The 18,811-nt window shown below is 48.8% G+C and overlaps 1 protein-coding gene across 2 annotated transcripts in view; it reads right to left on the bottom strand.

Moving 5' to 3' along the window:
• ZEB2 (zinc finger E-box binding homeobox 2) overlaps positions 1-18,811 on the bottom strand; it is a 115,678-nt gene that overhangs the window by 95,327 nt on the left and 1,540 nt on the right. Inside the window, exons 1-2 of one of the 2 annotated variants that reach the window (XM_064450996.1) lie at positions 17,523-18,092; positions 17,275-17,412 (exon numbers count right to left, since the gene is read on the bottom strand). In XM_064450996.1, the coding sequence (XP_064307066.1) occupies positions 17,275-17,347 (73 nt within the window). In that variant the 5' untranslated portion in view covers positions 17,348-17,412; positions 17,523-18,092. Of the gene's footprint in view, positions 1-17,274; positions 17,413-17,522; positions 18,093-18,811 lie in introns of those variants that run through there. The other variant, XM_064450995.1, reaches the window with a different exon arrangement.

Raw genomic sequence — 18,811 nt, 5'->3', positions numbered from 1 at the left:
TGCAGCTGCTTGCTAAGCTCCACATAATGGAGCTCACATTTTAAAATACCTTTCAGTCAATAATCATCATTGCTTCAGTGATTACCGTTAGCTTCTTTATATTCAGTGGCAGAAAACTGGGGGGGGGGGGGGGGAGGGGGGGGGAGGAGCGGGAGGGGGGCCAGTTAAAAGCAATATTGTCTTCTGAGTTTGAATAATCAGTTGTATAATAAACTCCGAGAATTTGATTATTAGAAACATACATTCATAATTTTCTCAAGTCAAATTCCTTGGCACCCGCTTGCCCTCTGATGGAACGACGACTGATACTTGCTCTTCTGCAGTCCCAGAGAATGGCAGAGTGCTTTAGAGATATTAAGCTCCGCAAAATCCCTGTGAATGAGTTCGGCAGTATTTCCCCGACTCATAGACAGGGAAAATGAGCACGGCGAGGTTAATTGACTTGCCGGAGAGCACACATGGCACTTGATGCTGCGCTCACCTTCCCCAGCTCTGTACCAGCAGAGCCGGGGCCAGGGTAGCATCCTGCCACAGCCCCCACCCGCATCCTCTGCCCAGCCGGGCTGCGGCCCCCTCGCAGCATCACAGCGGTCCAGCACGGACCGGCACGGCGTGGCCTTGCCCTTGTCCCTTCGTGGGCCTAATCCCTTCGCGGGGGTGTTTGTATGAGCAAATTAAATAGCATCGAAAACGCCTCTGAAGTGCACGGGGCTTATCAAAAGGAGAAAAAAAAACCTCAACAAACCCCAACTCAGTGTCAGCCGGAAGAAAAGTTCATTATTATGTGTCAAGGAAAAATTAATAGAAAGGACTTCAATAGTTAAATTACATGGCTAAATCAGCCTTTCTGCAGGAAGACCAGCTTGCTTTAATTAAAGCATGTGATGTTCAAAAGCCATCGTGCGCGCGTTCTACAGCGACCTGGTACCAACACCTGTACGTCCCTGCTCGAAAATTCAAACCGCTTTCGCATATTCCAGCCCAGCGATCGACGTTATCGGAAGTCCGAGTTATTTTTAAATATGCACGGGGATAACTAAGCCAGGGCTCTCTGTGGAGTCAAGCAGGGGGACGAGGACCGTTCAAATCATGGAAATGTCAGTTCCAGCAACGTGTGCCTTGGGTTTGTTGTTTGTTGGGTTGTTTTTTTTTTGACTGTCAAGAAGATTTTAAATCTTTAATATCTGTTTGTTGTCAGGTTTGCCTCTAGCTTTTTGTATCTGCAGGCCGTATTTTTGTGTTAGGAATTAGCATTTCTCATTTGCTAGCTGAAAGTTTAGAGGAAGCACCAAAATACCGATAAACAAAGTTCATCTAAGGGAAAATCTCTGTATGCATAACCTAGTTAGCAATTCTTTTATGGTTGCGGGATGAAATTTGAAATGCATGTTTGCAAAGAGAGTTTTTACAGAAAGCATCGGTGCTACCGAGGCTTTTCCAGCGTGCTGTACTAATTTTAAACAAGAAATCATTCTGATTTCCATGCCATATTAGCATCTCTTTTATTCCGCGGTATCTGTGCTGCACTATTTCAACTCACTGCAGGTTGCTGTTACTTTTTTTTTGATACCGCATCGTTTAAGCACATACCGTAGCTGAAGACACTCGGGACTGCCAGGGACTTTTTGGCCTTTGTAAGGGATCTTAGCCAAACATTTTGTCTAGTTAAACTCTGGCTGATGCCACCACACACGTAATATCACTCCCCAAAAAGTGCAGAGCTGATGCGTCGTGCCATCTCTGGCAGCATTTGTTCAGCGTTTGCTGTGAATGGGGAGAAAAAAAGATACCGAATGCACAGATTGATTTTCAAATTACCTCAATATTTTGAAAACATTTTCACCTGCATGCTGAGAATGCTAAGAATAGGCAGGAAGGCAATTGTGCATTTGCACAGCCTCCACTGCATTCATTTATAAATTACCTCATCACTGACTGAAATTAACACTGATTCTTACAGGCAATTTCTCAATTTCCAATGCTAATTACATTTTTTTTACTTTTAAATTCTGTACCACCTGTTTTGGGCAAGACATCTTAGGCAGCGCGACCGCATTTAATCACAATTTTAATTAACCGCCCTGTAGATGTGAAAAAGAAGCAATTATAATGTAGATGAATGATGATTTTTCTGCATTAAATTGTTTTGTTTCCCTGGTATGTTGATTGTAACACAGCACACAAATACAGTAACTGTACAATTTTTTTCTATTGTAATTTAGTAATTGTTTTTGGAAAACCAGTTTGGGAATGAGTGACTTCATCTGTTTACAAATTGATTGATACTGTTAACTCACTGATTGCTGCAGCATACATTTTGTATTGCACAGCCTAGCATAAAATATAATTAGGCATGCACAGACTTTGCAGCACCATTTTGGAATCTGAAAATCAACTGTAACCGAAGTGTGTTTTCCTTGAGCATCCTGGTATCAGCCGGGGCTGGTGATACGATCATCAACAAACAATGGGCTTTTCCCATCCCGCCGCTGGTAGAAACCCTTGGATTTAATCTGATAGTCTCACGGCGTAAGTTTGGTTGGTTTTTATTTTTTTTCCCCTGGATTGTGTTTTGCCAGGCCTGGGAGCCGGGGGCTGGCAAGTCTACAGCTCGCCCAACTCCCTCAGATCGCTATCGGGAAGGAACAGGCGAGTGATGGAAAGAAACAATGATGGCAAAAAGACCCGCGGTTCACAAAACCCAGGGATTGTTACTGACACGCGTGTGCCGTGGCACCGGCTATCTCCAGCTACGCGTTACAGGGAGATAAGATCTCGATCTGACTCATGGCTGGCAGATACAGATCGTCCAAGTTATATATATCCCCGCGGAGATGCGCGGAGGCTGTACCCATCGGAGGCAAAGCCTGCTTGCTTTCCCAGGGAGGGAGGTCGCGCCGGAGCGGGAAGGGAGCAGATGTGTGGCACTAGCGGCACCTGGGCTTTGGGGTGATGGTGCCACCACCGCTGTGCTCTGCCAGCGGCCCGGGATGGTCCTGCTGGGGGTCTCCCACCTCAGAGAATCCCACAGTACAGGTGGGATGGGGCGCAGGGACGCGGGGAGAAGCGCACCCCAGGGGTTACCCGTGCTGCCCCCCAGAAGAGAGGTGGCACCTCTCCCTCTCCTGGTCTCATGCGCAACCCATGGAGCGAGAGGGCTCCACCAACTGGGACCTGGTCAGAGGCGAGAGGCCACATCAGCCACTGAGCTACCCCATCGCCACCAGACCCGCGATGTCACCCGCAGCGGACCAAAGCCGGGACACCGAACCGAAGGGACGAGGCAGACCTGGGGCTGGGTCCCGTGCTGCTACCCGCCGCAAGGGCACGGGGGTCGCTGCAGTCTGGAGGCATCTTGGGGGGCTCCGGGGCTCATCTGCTGGCCTGCTCGCTTTATAAATATTTGTTAAGAGGGAAGGACATAAAGTCTACTGTTCAGAAGGTGATTTTTGTAAGGATCCAGCTATCCATACATAAAAGGCTCTATTATCTCACTGTGGAAGAGATTTACATGCGTAACTCCCATTAACTCTTATGGGACTTAGGCACGTAAATCTCTTGTGCATCTAGAGAAGAATAGACCACATAAGGTCTTGTGATCTATACTGCTAGTAGGTTTAAGTCCCTTTCATAAAGCTATACATTAAAGCTTATTCTGTGCAAGCTGTCCCCCTACATATATCACCCAGCTCTCTGTTTGAAGTACTCGATGTAAACGCATACTGAGAAAAGGTACCGGAGAAAGCAAGCCCATTCATTTCAGTTAGTAAAACTGTCATAGCTGAAAGGAAGCAGACTAAGGGCAGGTAGAAAAATTGTACAGGTTTTGCCCAGCAGATTCAATTTCAGATTTAGGCTCTAGACTGCACTGTTTGGAGAAGGAATACTTTCATTTTGCTGAATGCTCCCTCCTCCCCCTCCCTCCCATCCCTACTTAACAGCCCTCAAGTAAAGCACCATGCCTTGGACCAAATAACCCTGAGTGGCTGGAGCGATACAATCTTTACACAATCAAACTAAGATGCTGCATCTACTAAGGAAAAATAAATAAATCTTTAATTTCATAAACTTGTTTAAGCTGAAATGTTTATTGATAAGCCTGTAAGAGTGGGAACATCCATGCTCCTGCAGGGATTTGATGTCTCACCACAAACCTTTCCCCAAGCACTTTGTCTCTGATAGGAAACAAAGAGGGAAATACCTGATCCCCAGCCTCAGCTGGGCAGCCCCTTATGCCTTCACACCCTGTCCTAGCGAGCATTCCTCCCAGCAGCGAGCTGCTTCCCAGGGCTACCTCCTGGCTAACTAATCTCTTAGCAAACACTTGCAGCAAACCTGAAGAGAGTTTGAAAAGGCAACGAAGAAGGGAAGAAAAACCAACCCAGGCCCCCAAAAAACTTTCTACAGCTAAAGCATCTCTAGAAGAAGAGAATTGGAACCTAAATGTAGCTCCGCACGCTCACGTTTTCTCTTGATGAACTGCTGAGACTCAAAGTTGTGGCCACCTAATGAACGTACATATACATTATGCATATATTTTAACCTTAATCCGGTTTCCCGCTCCCTTCCGCTAACCTGCCGCAGCCCGCCTTGCTTTATTCCTGCCTGCCGATAGTCCTCCGCCTGCGCTTACAGGTATTTGCAAAGCGCCGCTTTTATCACAGCAACACCGCTGGGATGATATGGCACTTGAAAAGTCCATCCTGCGTGCCCTGCCTGCACACTGGGTAACCTCTCCTTAGGAGCTTATAAGAAAATCCACTGTTGAAATAAATAACAACTCTCAACAAATGATCAAAGAAGAAATAAATCTTTTACCCTTCTAAGACTTTTTAAAACTGAAATCCCATTTTTTAACTGGATAACAGTTAAGAGGCTACCGGCCACCTATTTTTCTGGGAGCTACGTTTTAAATGTTTGCTGCATGGATATTGGACAGACAAATGGATCTGTAGTTCTTGGGAGCAAAAGCTTTTAAAATAAAGTTTGTGTGTAGTATACGAAAACATATTGTTTGGAATTTAAGTTCTAATATCTAGGAATAAACAGAGCATTAAATCAAGCAAAACTGTGACAAGGCCAATATGCACATGGATGATGCCAGCGAGGCATCTCCAGCCCTTTGTTCACAGCTTAACAAAACTGTGCCGTCACACCACTTTAGCTCAACAGTGCCTGTCGAATGGGCATCAGCAGATCAGCCAATGCCTGTCACACACACAGCTGAAAAACTGTTTGAAAGCAAGGCTTACTTTAGCACAAGTCTGGTAGGAAAAGTGAGAGGGATTTTTAATCATCTGGTAAAGACGACATATACATATTTAGGGGGAAAAAATGTCTATATAGAGATATAGTCAGCTCTCTTCCCCAGGAAAGTGACACAGTTTTGCTCTTTTTCACCTTTAAGGAAGGAATGGGCCTGGTGGCGTTGCCTTTCCTTGCTGCGCTGCTCCCTTCCACGCTACATAAGATTTGGAATTATTTTCAAAGAAGTCGAATTCTGTCCGGGTGGGGGAGTGACACGGGGAGCAATCCCGATTTGGCCAATAATCTATTAAAAATTAATTTTCACATCATTCTACTCGAAGCCCCCCTTGCCCCGTGACAGTGGATAAATGAAATAACATATTCAAGGAAATGTTTGTTTTGATTCTAATGTAATTATCTTTCCAGATGAATGTCTCTCTGGGTTGGGGTTGGGTTGGGGTTGGTTGGGGTTTTTTTTGAGCTGATCAAAATATGGTTTCGTTGGTATTAACGACCCTCCCCGTCACTCCTCTTAACAGTCGTAGCGCATAAACCCGACACTACCCCGCAAAGCAGCGCAGCAAAACAAGCTGGGGAGCGACAGCAACTTCAGCTCAGCACTTCTCTCTTTGTTTTACAACACCTTTTTCCCCCCTTTTACGGGGAGGGGGGTTCTTTTTACCACCGCCCCCCTTTCCCCAGCCACCCTCATGTGGGTACTGGGGTGCGCTCCCAGCGCTCGCCCCCTCCGCGGAGGCTCGGGGTGGCGGGGGGTGACCGAGGGGTGGCGGGGGGTGACCGGGGGGTGGCGGGGGGTGACTGGGGGGGAGTGGGGGGAGCTGGCCGTGGCAGCCCGGGGTGCTGAGCCCTCTCCCCCTGCCTGCCCGCCGCTGCTGTCAGCTCGCTGCCTGCACTTTAGCTGTCTCTTTCCCAGTCCCTACCCTGTCAGTTTCTGGCCTGCCAATTTCAACTTGAAGCTTGACTGGGCTGATTTGATGCAAATACCTCCAGGGAAAACCCTGAAACTGATGAACAGTTATGTCAAGTCGATTTTGCACCATCGGGAAAAGGTAACCTCTGCGAGAAAAAAAAAACAACAAGGTTAAAGAGACAAGGGCTTTTCACGTGTAATACCACTGCTGCACATCTCGTTCACTGTTTACCATCCCTCAGAAATTGTAACTGTCAGAATTAGTCCTAATTGCAGATGCGAAAGCTGCCATTATAATAAAAACAGAGGCAGTGCAGGCATTAAATGTAGCAGCCTAATTTGTGAGACTACTGAAAAGGTAGAGTAAATGAATATTTCATTACTTTAATTACCAGGGACTACTCTTTTCTTGCTGTCTTATGATAAGTGTTGCTGTAACTAGCAACAGCAAACATCCACTAAAACATAAAGTGCAATAATAGTACTGCTGTCAGGATCGCTGCTTTAAAATACGAGCGGGGGGGGGCGGGGGGAGGGGGAAATATAATGCTTTATCTATTTCTTAGAGATCCGCAGGAGTAGGAGATGGAAACTCGTTTAACGTCAAAAAACAAAGAGGCGAGTAAACAGGTTTTAGTCAAAGAAAATAATGGCCCGGAGGAGGTGGGGTGGGGGGGTGGGGGGGGGAGTTGAGGACACACTTGAAATCCCAGAGCCGGGAGGAGCGGGGACAGCGCAGGGCCGCTTCCCCTCCTCTTCCTCCCTCCTGGGAGCGAAGTTGGGAGCCCGGCCGGGGGGCGAGGGGGGGCACCCACCCCCCCGCCCCCCCGGAGGAGCAGCCGGCCCGGGACCCCCCCCCCCCCTTCTCACCCGGCCCCGAGGAGGGGGTCCGCTCGGCAGCGCCGGGTGACAACCCCGAGACCCCCCGCCCCAAAAGAGGCGGTTGACACCTCCGCCCCCCCCCGCCCCGGGAAAGCAGCGCGGTTGCCTCTCCGCAAATCCCGGCACCGGGACGGGGACGGGGACGGGGAGGGGGGCAGGGGAGGGGTCCGGCAGCGTCCCGGCTTAAGGAAGGGGGGAGGAAGGGGGGCTGCTCCGGGCGCCCCCCGGCCCCGCCGCTCCGCCCGCCCCGAGCCCGCGCCCTCCCCGCCCGGCCGCGGCTCCCGGCCCCGCCGCTCCCCGCACCAGCTCCCGACAGACCCGGGAAGATTTGTCAACAATTCGCAACCGCTCTGGTAATTGCATTCCTGGAATCCGCAGCGATAGATGGAAAGATAAAGGCAGCTGCCTCGACTTTCCGCTTGGAACAAGCGTCCCCCTTTGCAGCGACCTACTCCTCCCTCGCTCCGTCCTCACCGTATTCCCCCCTGCGCTTCCCACCACCGGGCTCTCCAGAAACAGGCGTGCCGAGGCGCTGAGCCTTGCTCCCCTCTCCCCTTTGTGTCCCCATCTCCCCAGCCCAACTCTCCTGTCAAAGACCCGCAAAAATATGCAAGGCTCGCAGTGCCGCTGAGAAGCGGGACAAAGTTTAACTTCTCTGTTGGCAGCCGGAGAATAACTCCCGGGCAGAATTCGAGCAAAAGATCTGATTTGCTGAATTCTGCTCTTTGATTTGTATTTGTATGTTATTGCTACTGCTAAGGTTGTTGCCAACCTCAATTAGATCACAAATGAGATCAGTTTAATTCAACTCCCAAACTGTGACCTGACCATGGTCTGAAAGTATTCAAAAACGCGTTTTAAGCCTTCCTTTGATTTCAAAAGGAATACTGCATGCTTGGTCATTCATACAAATAACATAAAACGTAATTATGGGATGATTTGGCAGATGACAGTCCTGCCAAACGACGCTCCATGCCAGATACTGTAACGCTATGGCTGCTGTCCTGGTGCTCGAGCGCACGGCACCCTTGTGTAAGGTGGGGGAATGGGGTATGCGCGATGTTGAGGTGTTTAAATATATTTGGGGAGGCAAATGCGACAGCAACGACCGCGCCGCATTAAAGCCCCCAGTTAGAAACTGCTGTATCACTTGGAAGGGAAGTGGATCCGCACTATCAAATCACCAGGAGGCTGTGACAAAGGGAGCTTGCAGCTTGACACACGGGTAACAACATAGCAAACACCTTTAATTCTGTCATGTCTCATACCCTTTGCTTTCTCGCACATTTGTAGCTGCTCTAACATTGACACCTACACTTTGAAAAAAAAGAAAAAAATATAAAGGACCCTCGACGACAAAAATCCCCGAATGAAGCAATCTTAGTCAAGCTAAAAAAAGAAACACCTGTAAAGTTATTCTTATGCCCAGTAAAAATAACTAACTTATTAACTCCTTCTTCTACTGGCTCAGAAAAGAGCAGGAAGCAGCCTTCTCGCCAAAAAAAAGTTCGCTTTTGGGAACGTGAAGCCCCCGGGAAGCTGACGGCTTTCCTTCGAGCCCCAGCAGCCCGCAGTTAACGGGAAGCCACTCGTACAGGTTTGCCCGAGTAACTTCTCAGCTGTTTCGCTGCTCGAGCGCGAAGCCTGACTTGACCTTCCCCTCTTCGCAATGCCGGCGAGCTTTCCTAGAGAGGTCTTGGGACGCGTTATACAACTTGGGGCAGGTGTGGAGCGTGTCTATACCTGTGCGCGTGTGTACGCGCAGGCGCATTAGGTAACCCCTGAGTGATGGAGGAGGCTTTCGTGGCGATGCCTCGTAGCTCTTCCCAACCCTGCCTCTGACGGGTTGAGCCCGAAAGATTCAACCGCCACCAAGAAAAAGATCGTAGAATCATAGAATCATTAAGGTTGGAAAAGACCTCTGGGATCATCAAGTCGGGCTGAGCGGCTGCAGTGCCTTCAGCAGTGCCACCTCCTCACTTGCACCCCCGAAAAATGTGTCGCTCCCCCCCCCCCCCAGGCCTGGTACCTGCAGGGCCAGCGCGGCCTTGGCCGGGCAGGGCCCTGGAGAACGCAAGGAGTTAACGCTCTTTCCAGCATTACTGGGTAGGTTAATATCACAGCTGCTTGGTAAAGCATTATCCAGCACCTCACTTAACAAAAGCCTGCTTTTGCAAACAGACTCCTACTTTTCCCCAAGTGTCCAAAGGTGTTTACTGAAGTAAATCTGCCTAAATCCTCCATTGCTTGGGTCATGGGGGTGGTTAGGAGGGTGGAAGGTGTAGAGATAATCTCTTTTTGTAAATTCTGTAAATCTTCTGGGAAAAAATCAGGAATCTGTGTCACATGCTTCTGTTCAACTGGTAACATCTCGGTTAGTGTGCTCCTTATGAGTGAAATCTGCCATAGCAGCCACAGGAAAATAAGACATCCCTCCCGCGCCTCATTGTTCAAACTGTTCTTCCCTCTCGAAGTTGCTTTAGCACGTTTAATCTATTTGCTGATTGGGGGGGGGGGGGGGGGGAACCTGTTAGGATCTTAAAAGTGGTTTCTGAAAAAAAAAAAAAATTCAAAAAAATGACAGTTTGGTCGGCAGGAGATAGTGTAGTTGAAAACTTGTCACTTGAGATTTCTGCGTTACCCCAGTTATTCCAACACCAGCAACTGCATATTACTTTTTACATGTTGCAAATAGAGGCAAACAACACAGGAAATTTTGACAGCTCTGCCTGAAAGGGCTTAAATACTTCTCAGTAAGCAGGATCCAGTTATAAATAAACCTTCTCTTGGTGAGAAAAAAGTGGCTACGACCAAAGACCTCACCATTTTTTTAAAGAAAACTGATTAATAGCACAGAAGAGCTTCTGAAGAACAAACAAACAGGGAAATCTAGAGGGGGGGACAGGGATGGGGTGGGGGGGGCAGCCAGAAAACATACACGAAGGTGACTGTGAAACCCCACGAGGGAGCCCAGCTATAGAAACTTCCACAAATCTCGCCTTCCTCCTCCTCCTCCTCCTCCTCATTGCACGTTTTCTGGTGTCGCTGAAGATTTGCTGAGTTGCTGCTTTTCCCCGTTGGGTTGGGGCAGCCCGGGCCGGCCGCCAGCCCGGGGACACCCGCAGCATCGCCACCCCTCCCAGCCCTGCCAGGAGCAAAACCACCCAGCCCGACCCTTCCAAAAATAAATAAATAAATAAATAAAAATTAAATAAGTTATAAAAAATATATTTAAATAGGGGAAAGGGCGATTTTTCACTGCTAATCTGCTCGCCAGTGGTGGCCAAGCCTGCCTCACCCCCAGCCACCCCCGCTCCCCAAGGTCATGGTGAGTAAACAATAATAGTAATTAAAACAAAATAATAGGCAGCAGTCAAGAGCTGAGAGTACACACACCTGACCCTAACTATAACAGACTTCTCAGAGTAGAATTTGATCCCTCTCTGACACTTTCTACCTCAAGTGTTAGAGCGAGTGGCCATGAATAGTACAGGCATGCCATCTTGTAACACTATCTGCCTGTCAGAAGAGCCAAGGCTGGGTAGAGCAGGATCTATATAAGGCTTGTAACTAGGGGAAGCCCAACAAACAGCTACAAACACCTAAGTTATTTTACTCAGCCTCCACCCTTCTGCTTTTTTCCCCCCTTCTTCTCACTCTTTTTTTTTTTTTTTTTTTTTTTTTTCTTTTCATCTTGGCTTTCTGTTGCAGAATGCAAATGTAGCCTGCCGGCGGTGAATGGGCTGAATTGTGATTAAGAAGAAGAAGAGCTCCTTTCTTTGTTCTCCCCTCAGGGGATGTTTACTGGGAGAGACACAGCGGATCAGATATGAAAGGCATTCAGGTCAGCATTGATGTGAGCGAAAGTGAAATCATACCTAAGGCATTCAAAAGACCGCCGTGTCAGGGGTTCAGCTAACGGTGCATCTACTGTGTGTGTCTTCCCTGTTAGGCACAGGGGGGGAAAAAAAAAAAAAAGAAAAAAAATCTCTCCACAAACAGGCATTTTTAAAAATTGTAACAAAAAATTATACAGGGAGACGAACAAAAACCAAACCAAACCAAAAGTTTTCCCTCGCTTTATCTCCCGAGCAGAAGCTACAGGACTTAGTGCTCTTTTCCCTTATGGATCACGGACGGAGCAGGTCAACTTGTATTAATTGTAGCTGTTGGGATCAGCATCATTTTTTAGGGAGAAATGAGCTCGTCTGAAACGTGAACCGTTATTTTTAGGCGTACCTATATGCACCATATCCCTGTCTATACGACCCACGCACGCATAGGTGTAGGCGCATGTATACGTGTATCTCCACATACGAGTTCCAGTAAGCTGCGTGGCTTATTTATGCGGATACGGAGCACGAGCAATCGTTTCTTGCCTCCCTCAGAAGCAACTTCGATGATAACGGGCAACGTGGCATTATCAAAACAGCACAGCACACCTTAAAAAGTGATCTTTTATTGACTTGGAAACTCCTAGAAACACTTTGCTGAAAGCTCACAGCGCAAGGGGACAGGAACAGCAGGCAGAAGAAGTTGGTGCACAGCTATTTAAGTTAAACTGCTTCAAGAAAAAGTCTAGGCATTGTCGGTTGGTTGGTTGTTGGTTTTTTTTTTTTCATTAAAAATGCTTGATGAAGCAATATTTGGATCTTACTTTTTTTTTCCCCCCCCTAAAGTTAATACTTCTCCCAGCCTAAATATTCTCTCAATAGGCTTTCCAAGTGGTTAGCTGACGCTGTTGGCATAAACAGAGATATGTAAATATATAGGGGGGAAAAAGGCAAATTACAGTTAAGCATACAAAGAGTTAGGAGGCGGCTGCATTTACAGGGGCTGAAATGAAAATGAAAACAACAAATCGTGAAAAAACAGCCTTAAAAATTGAAGGGACGGGACTGGATGTCGTGTGCAGTAACCATCCCCACTATTCTGAATTTGTTTCCACCTTCAGAACCTTAGTTAAAATATATTGTTTGCCTAATGCTCACATCTGCCTTAATGGTGACGTTTAATTCTGAAATATTTTCAACTAGTGTTTCTGCATCACAGATTTCTCTCCTTTTTCTCTATACTCTAAAAAGACAACTAAAGAGCAATCAAAAAGGTGTCTGACTTGGCCATTCAGACAATTGCACCCTTGTGGGAATGCTGGAATGAATGGTACAGTGGACACCCCAGCACTATTGACGTTATAAACATGTAAATGAAACACATTAGGGCAGACAATCAATTGTCTGTGAGCACTGCAAACCTGCACTCCCTTTCTATGTGACAGGCACAAAATAGTGTCTACCTTGGGAAGCCATGGTCTTGGAGAAAAAAAGGACAAAGAGTTCTCTTTCACAGAGGAGAAAATGCACCTTAAAAGCACTGGGATAATGCAGATGCCAAAAACTGTTGTGAGGCGAAGAATTTCCTATTTCTTGGAATGAATGTGGGGCTGCTGTAAAAGAATCAACACCCTTCTTTCCACTCTAAAGGGAGACACGCATTTTTCTTGGGGAATATTACCAGCCTGTCCTCAGAGCTTGCATCTCAGTCTTCCATATATTTTCCCTACCTTGCGCAGTTGGCAATGTATAATTATTGTTAATTAACTTGTATTGGTTTCCTTATTTTTTTTTCCTTTTCAAATATGGCTTTTCCAGGCAGCAAATGTATTTTCTTACAGTAAATTCCCCCCAAAAGTTTCCTCGGGAAGCGTGTGCAATAAGCAAAAGCCAGCGAAGTACCGAATGGTCATAAATGGCAAGGAGTAAATCAGGCACTAAGCTCCAAATTCGCTGGGTTTCTCGAAACTCAGAATAAAAGAAAGAGTTCAGTCGTGACACAGAAAATAGCCTCCTCTGCTCCATGTCACAGCTCAGTCTGGACATGAAACTGCACGGAGAAAATGTAGCTGGATCATCATTACGCCCTGGTCACTCGCATTTATTGCGTTAATTTTTAATACCTATCGCCAGGTGCTTTTTCTGCAGGTAGCACGTTCGTCTCCCTACCCAGTAGCCAAGTCCCGAAGTAAATCTGCTCGCAACGGATTCCCAGCCCCGCAGAGGTCCCCGGGAAAAGGAGCGCTCCCAGATGCCCGCTCTGCCTTGTGCCACCTGAATTTCACAAAAAGCAGCTTTCCTTCTCACACCCGAGCCTCAGTCTAGCTACCTCCAAACTTCTCCAGGCAGGGAAGACAAGCCTCACTTCCCACTCACTAAAGGCAGCTTTTTTTTTTTTTCCTTTTCTCTTTTTCAAGTGGGAAGTGGAGGAGGTTCCCCCCCCTTCCCCAGCATCCCCCCGAAAGGAGGGTGGGTGGGTATCTTTTGGGGAAAGGCTCTGAGCGAGTATAATCGTGCCTGTCTGTTTGGTCTGTGCTCTCCCTCGGATCAGACGCCCTGAAAGCATTGAACTTTCTCCCTTTTCTTTACAACTGGAAGCGAGATGGCAAAGGAATCAAAGAGAGCTGTTTACTGAAAGTTTGGGGTAAATTAGATCCAACTTTCCTCCCTCCAGCCCCCCCTTCCCCTCCTTCCCGGGGATTTTAATTTTATTTTTTATTTTTGAAGAGCAAAGACAGGGGAAAATAATAATAATAATAATAATAATAATAAAAACCCAACTCCAAACCATCCAACAAACGCCAAACCACAAAAAGAAGGAGAGAGGCAGCTCATCTACTGAGACATGGCAGGGCAGGGCGCTCGGCCGGCCGGACAGCGCTGCCTCCCCGCTCCGCGCCGCTCCGCACCGCTCCGCACCGCTCCGCGCCGCTCCGCGCCGGCCACCAGCGCAGCCCCCGCCTCGGCGGGGCGCCCGTGCGGAAAGGGGGCTCGCTGCCCTCTCCTCCTCCTCCTCCTCTTCCTCCTCCTCCTTCTCCTTCTCCTCCTCCTCCTTCTCATCCTCCTCCTCCTCCTCCTCAGCCGCGACTTCTCTCCCCAGTGAAAGTGCCGCGAAGTGAGTCAGGCGCTGGGAATCATCTGACCGAACTTCCCGGAGCGTTCCCGCATTCCTGGGCTGCCTCTCCGCGCCCCCCCCCCAACCCCCCGCCCCGTATTGGGGGTCCTCTGCTTCCCACCCCCCCACCCCCGCCCGGGGGGGCTCACCCCTTATTGATTTCCATATCGCCTCTCTCAGCCCCCCACCCCCCCCCCCCCCGCACACCTCTCCTTCACTCCAGCAGCTCCGATCAACCCCGTTAGCTGGGAAAATCCCGAGCTTTCTTCCTTTCTACCCTATTTAGCTCCGCCGTAATTTTATCCAGCCCCGGTATCTAATCCCGAGCTTTGCCCATCCTCGCACACACGCAGAGACACGCACACAGGCGTGCAGCCCACTGAGGCGTTAGTTGGATTATTCTGTTTCCCCCCCCCCCCGCCTGTAATTTGTATGTGATTGCACTCCCACCCCCCTCGCTTCCTTGATGACCGCCTATTTTTTCTTTTTTCTTTTGGTGGCTTTGAAATTTTATGTTGGTTCTGCTGCGTTTCTAAGGAATTTCTGTCTGATTTCGATAAGCATCGCCGTTTCTGGTGTTATCAGCAAAGACACAAGCTCAGAAGTGACATCTTTTCCACGAATCCAGGAAAGAAGAAAAATCCACTCAGTCCAGATAAATCCTAGGCAATTCCCAACGGGGAAGGCATTGGATACGTGCTTGTCGAGAAAGAGAAAATGTAAAAAAAGCCACCAAACCAAACCCTAACCAAAGCCACCCTCTCTCGTCTACCTGCTCCTCAGAACCAGGACGTTTCTCACTCGGAAATGAATGAAAGAAACAAATTACGGAGCACAAAGAGAAAAAGAGTGGACAGGCGGAAAGTCGAGAATTATTTCCTCCCCCCCCCCCCCCCCCGCCTTGGCCAGAGCAAGACACTGAAGGGAGAAGTTAGACCTTCGCTTAACCAGCGCACACGCTTGAACTTTGCAGTATCTTTGAGTAGTTACCTTAAAAATCGCAATTAAACTTTGCACTCCCAAGTGTGGTGGCTTCCCAAGTTAGTGCAGTTCCCTGAAAACACTCCCTTTTTTTTTTTTTTTTCATGGGAGCAACAAAAATCTGTGCCACCCCGGTCCATGCCTCTTCCCAAAGACTTGGCTGCAGCACCAGGGCGTCCAGGCTGCAGCCCTGGTGTCCTGGGCAAACGGAGGCATCCAGCTTTTTTATTTTTAGGGGGTTTGGGGGGGGGCTTTTTGCGACTTAAATCGTGTTGAGCAAAATATTAAACACGTAGACGCATCCCTCAGCACAGAGCATGTGATGGGTTTAACACGCTAAACTAAATAAGCTTGTATGAAAAAGCAAGGAGGCTGAAGAAGAATAAAACCCCCTCAACCACTCAGAATATTCTTTACTGCAAAAGAGCACTTCTGGATGCGTTGCTTTAAATCTCATTCTCTTTTTCTCTCAAAAATGACTGTTTAACATAAGAAAAAAGGCTACTTGACACAAAGCTTTTGTTATCCAGTTGATCAGCAACGTGCTTTAGATACTTGTAAGGGGAAAAAAGCCCCACAACAGACATTGATTTTAGAAAATCAATAACCAACATTTAATAAAAAGAACAGAGGAAACACAAGAGAGGAGAGGGAAACATTACGTGTAATTTTAATGTCTACTAAATTACCCAGAGATGAGGGGAAGGGGAGGTCTCCTCTGTGAGGACCACCTTAAATAATGACAGACACAAGAGTAAAGGGTGGTGGTGGAGGGGGAGAGACTTTAAAAAAAGATAACAAGGAACGGATCCTTGGGAAGCTGCTCGGAATATATTATTTTAGTTGGGGTTTTTTTGTAATACTAAGCCAAGCAAATAGATCAAAGACAGCACAAAGGGAAAAGCCAGTGTAACATAACGAACAGTTTCTGACTAAAATTCCTCTATCACTCCCCCATATGGCTCGACGCCTCCACCACAACAAGAAAAAGACACACACACACACTCACAACCTAGAGAGAGGGAAGGGAGGGGGGGCCCAGGATCATTTGTTTCTAATCAACATTCTCTTGTCTTTGTGTTTTTTTTGTTGTTGTTGTTGTTGTCGGGCCCCCCCCTCCCCTTTTCCTTCACTCCCCCCTCTCCTCTTCCACCTCCTCTCCACTTAAATGAAGTAGCTGAGCTATAAGCGCACGGGTTCAGGTTCACACAAATATCTTCCTTCCTCCGGCTCCTCGAGAGGAAAGTTGTTGCAAGTGGGGCCGGGATGGCCGGGCGAGGGGCTGCGGGCGGGGGGGGGGGGAAGCTGGCGGCGGGGGAGAGGCTAGCGGCCGCGGGAGAAGGGAAGAAACTAAGGGAGGGACGGGGAGAGACGGGGGGAAAAAAAAAGAGAGAGAGACCCACACGAGTGAAAGCTGCCAAATGTGAAATCAGCCCAGAACACCGCGTCCCACTGAGCCCCGGCCCTCCGCGGCCGGCGGAGCCCGGGGGAGAGGGCGACTGTGGACAATTGGGCACCGAACTCATTAGTAGTATTAATTATTAGGGAGGAGGAAGTTTCGTTTTCGAGTCTCTAACAATAATAATTTAAAAAAAAAAAAAAAAAAAGAGAAGAAAAAAGAAAAGAGAGCGAGTCGCTAACTCGGTGCCAGCCTGCCGCGGGGTTCTCACGCTGCCGGGTTTTTTCCCAGGGTCGGCGGCGGGGCCGCCCGCCCTCCGCGCCTCTCCGCGCCTCTCCGCGCCTCCCACCCCCCCCTCCGAGCCTCTCCGCTATCTCGGACCCTGACAGCGCCTAAACCCACCCGGGAAAAGCGGCGGGAGAACACGGAAGGGGGGGGGAGGGTTCCCGCGCCGCCTCCCTGCCGCGGGGCAGCGGCCCGCCCGCTCCGCGCCCGCGCAACAAACTTTGGGGCGCGGCGGCGCGCTGCTACAACCCCCCCCTCCACACCCCACCCCCCCCCCAAACCAAACCGCTACCTCTCATACATACACGCACCCCCACCCCCCCGGCTCCCACGCACGCGCTCCGTCCCCCGCGGCCGCGCAAACCCCCGCGGGACACCCCGCGGCCGCGCAAAGGGGGAGGCGGAGAGCGGCCAGAACCGGGCGGGAGCTGCCGCCGCTCCGCTCCGTTCGTGCCGGCCGGGCGGGCGCCGTCCCCGTCCCGTCCCCCTGTCCCCCCCCTCCCCGTCCCGCCGGCCGGCTCCCCCCCCCACCCCCCTCACCCTCCCCTTCTTCTCCGCGGCGGAACCGGCCGGAAAAAGTTTTTTTGGGGGGGCGGCTTACCGTTTTTCCTCCGGGGGTTGGCTTGTTTTCGCCTCTTACACCTGGGGCCATCCGCCATGATCTGCTGCTTCATTGATAAGAGTGGATCAGATGGCAGTTCGCATGGACTCGACTCCCTGATTCAGCAGCACGCAGGCTCTATGTAACAACCAAACACAGCAACAATGTGGGCATTGGTATATCCCATTTAAACGCAGGGCGCCAACGGGAACCCGAATTTGCACCCGAAAAAGAACCCATCCACGCACACGGCGGGGTTTGCCGTGCCGGGGGAGGTGGGACGCAGACGGAGCGGGCTCCCCCCTCTCTCCCCAGCCGGGCAGATTTCTTCTTTCTTTCTTTCTTTCTTTCTTTCTTTCTTTCTTTCTTTCTTTCTTTCTTTCTTTCTTTCTTTCTTTCTTTCTTTCTTTCTTTCTTTCTTTTTTCTTTCTTTCTTTCTTTCTTTTTTCTTTTTTCTTTCTTTCTTTCTTTCTTTCTTTTTTTTTTCCCCTCGGTCCGTGCGTGTGTGTGCGTGTGTGTCCCTGCGTGAGCGTGCGTGTCTCTCTCTCTCCCCCTGTGCGTGTGCGTGTGTGTGTGTGTGTGTGTGTGTGTGTTGCACCAGCAAAGCAGATCAGAGACAAGAATTACATCTCAAATGAGTCATAACTCATGACCGTATGAGGGAATGCACAGCTTTTACAGTAGGCTGTTTGACTCAATGCTAGGCGGACCATTTCCTCCTAAAAGTACTTTAATTTGACATTAGAACTTGTTTTCACACGAAACGCAAGCCTTCTCTCCTTCTTCTCCTGCTTTATTCCTTTTTTTTTCCTTGGCCCCCCCCCCACCCCAAGTGCACTCCAGTGATAAGAGGAGAGGGAAACATGGCTCTCCCCTGTCCTTTTGGGGTAAAGCACAGCACGGAGACCTCCCCCCTCCCCCTAACAACGAGGAGTGTAATTATAAACCTCTGTCACCTTTTTAGTCAGTTTGACAATATTCAGGGTTTCCCCTGACCCTTAGTTAAACAAAGCTTCAGAGTGTCATTTTTTTTTTTTTCCTCCCCCCAGAAAAGAAACAGAAATCAAAACTACCGCTGTCAGAGTTTGCAGGCTTTCAGTTGGGGTGTGTGGTGTGTTGGTTTTCTGTGCTGGCTTTTTTTTTTTTTCTCTTTTTAATAAATAAAAAACCCAACTTGTAAACTTGTGGCGCTGCCCTGCGTGCTCGGGCTGTGCAGGAGGCTCTATCTGTCAAAGGGAGAGGGCAGGAGCGTTTGGTTTGCTGCAAGAACGCTCCTGAAACTCAGTCCACCTCGAAGAAGATGCTGTAGCTTTAAAGATGCTTTGACTCGAGGATTAGTTTAAACAGGGGGCTATAAAAGATGTAACAGATGCAAACTGTAAAACAAGGGCAATTAACCCTTGCTCTCCTGAGCGGGATCCCCTCTCGCCTTCGCATCTATTGTCTTCTCCTGCACTGGGAGTTTCACACAAAACCTAAAAATTTATTCCCTGCCTCAACAATTTCTTAATTTTATTTTTTTTAACTAGTGTTTTTT

Source organism: Phalacrocorax carbo, chromosome 5, assembly GCF_963921805.1.
Source record: "Phalacrocorax carbo chromosome 5, bPhaCar2.1, whole genome shotgun sequence".
In the NCBI taxonomy this organism is placed as follows: domain Eukaryota; kingdom Metazoa; phylum Chordata; class Aves; order Suliformes; family Phalacrocoracidae; genus Phalacrocorax; species Phalacrocorax carbo.
This window is presented reverse-complemented; position numbering and strand designations above follow the sequence as displayed.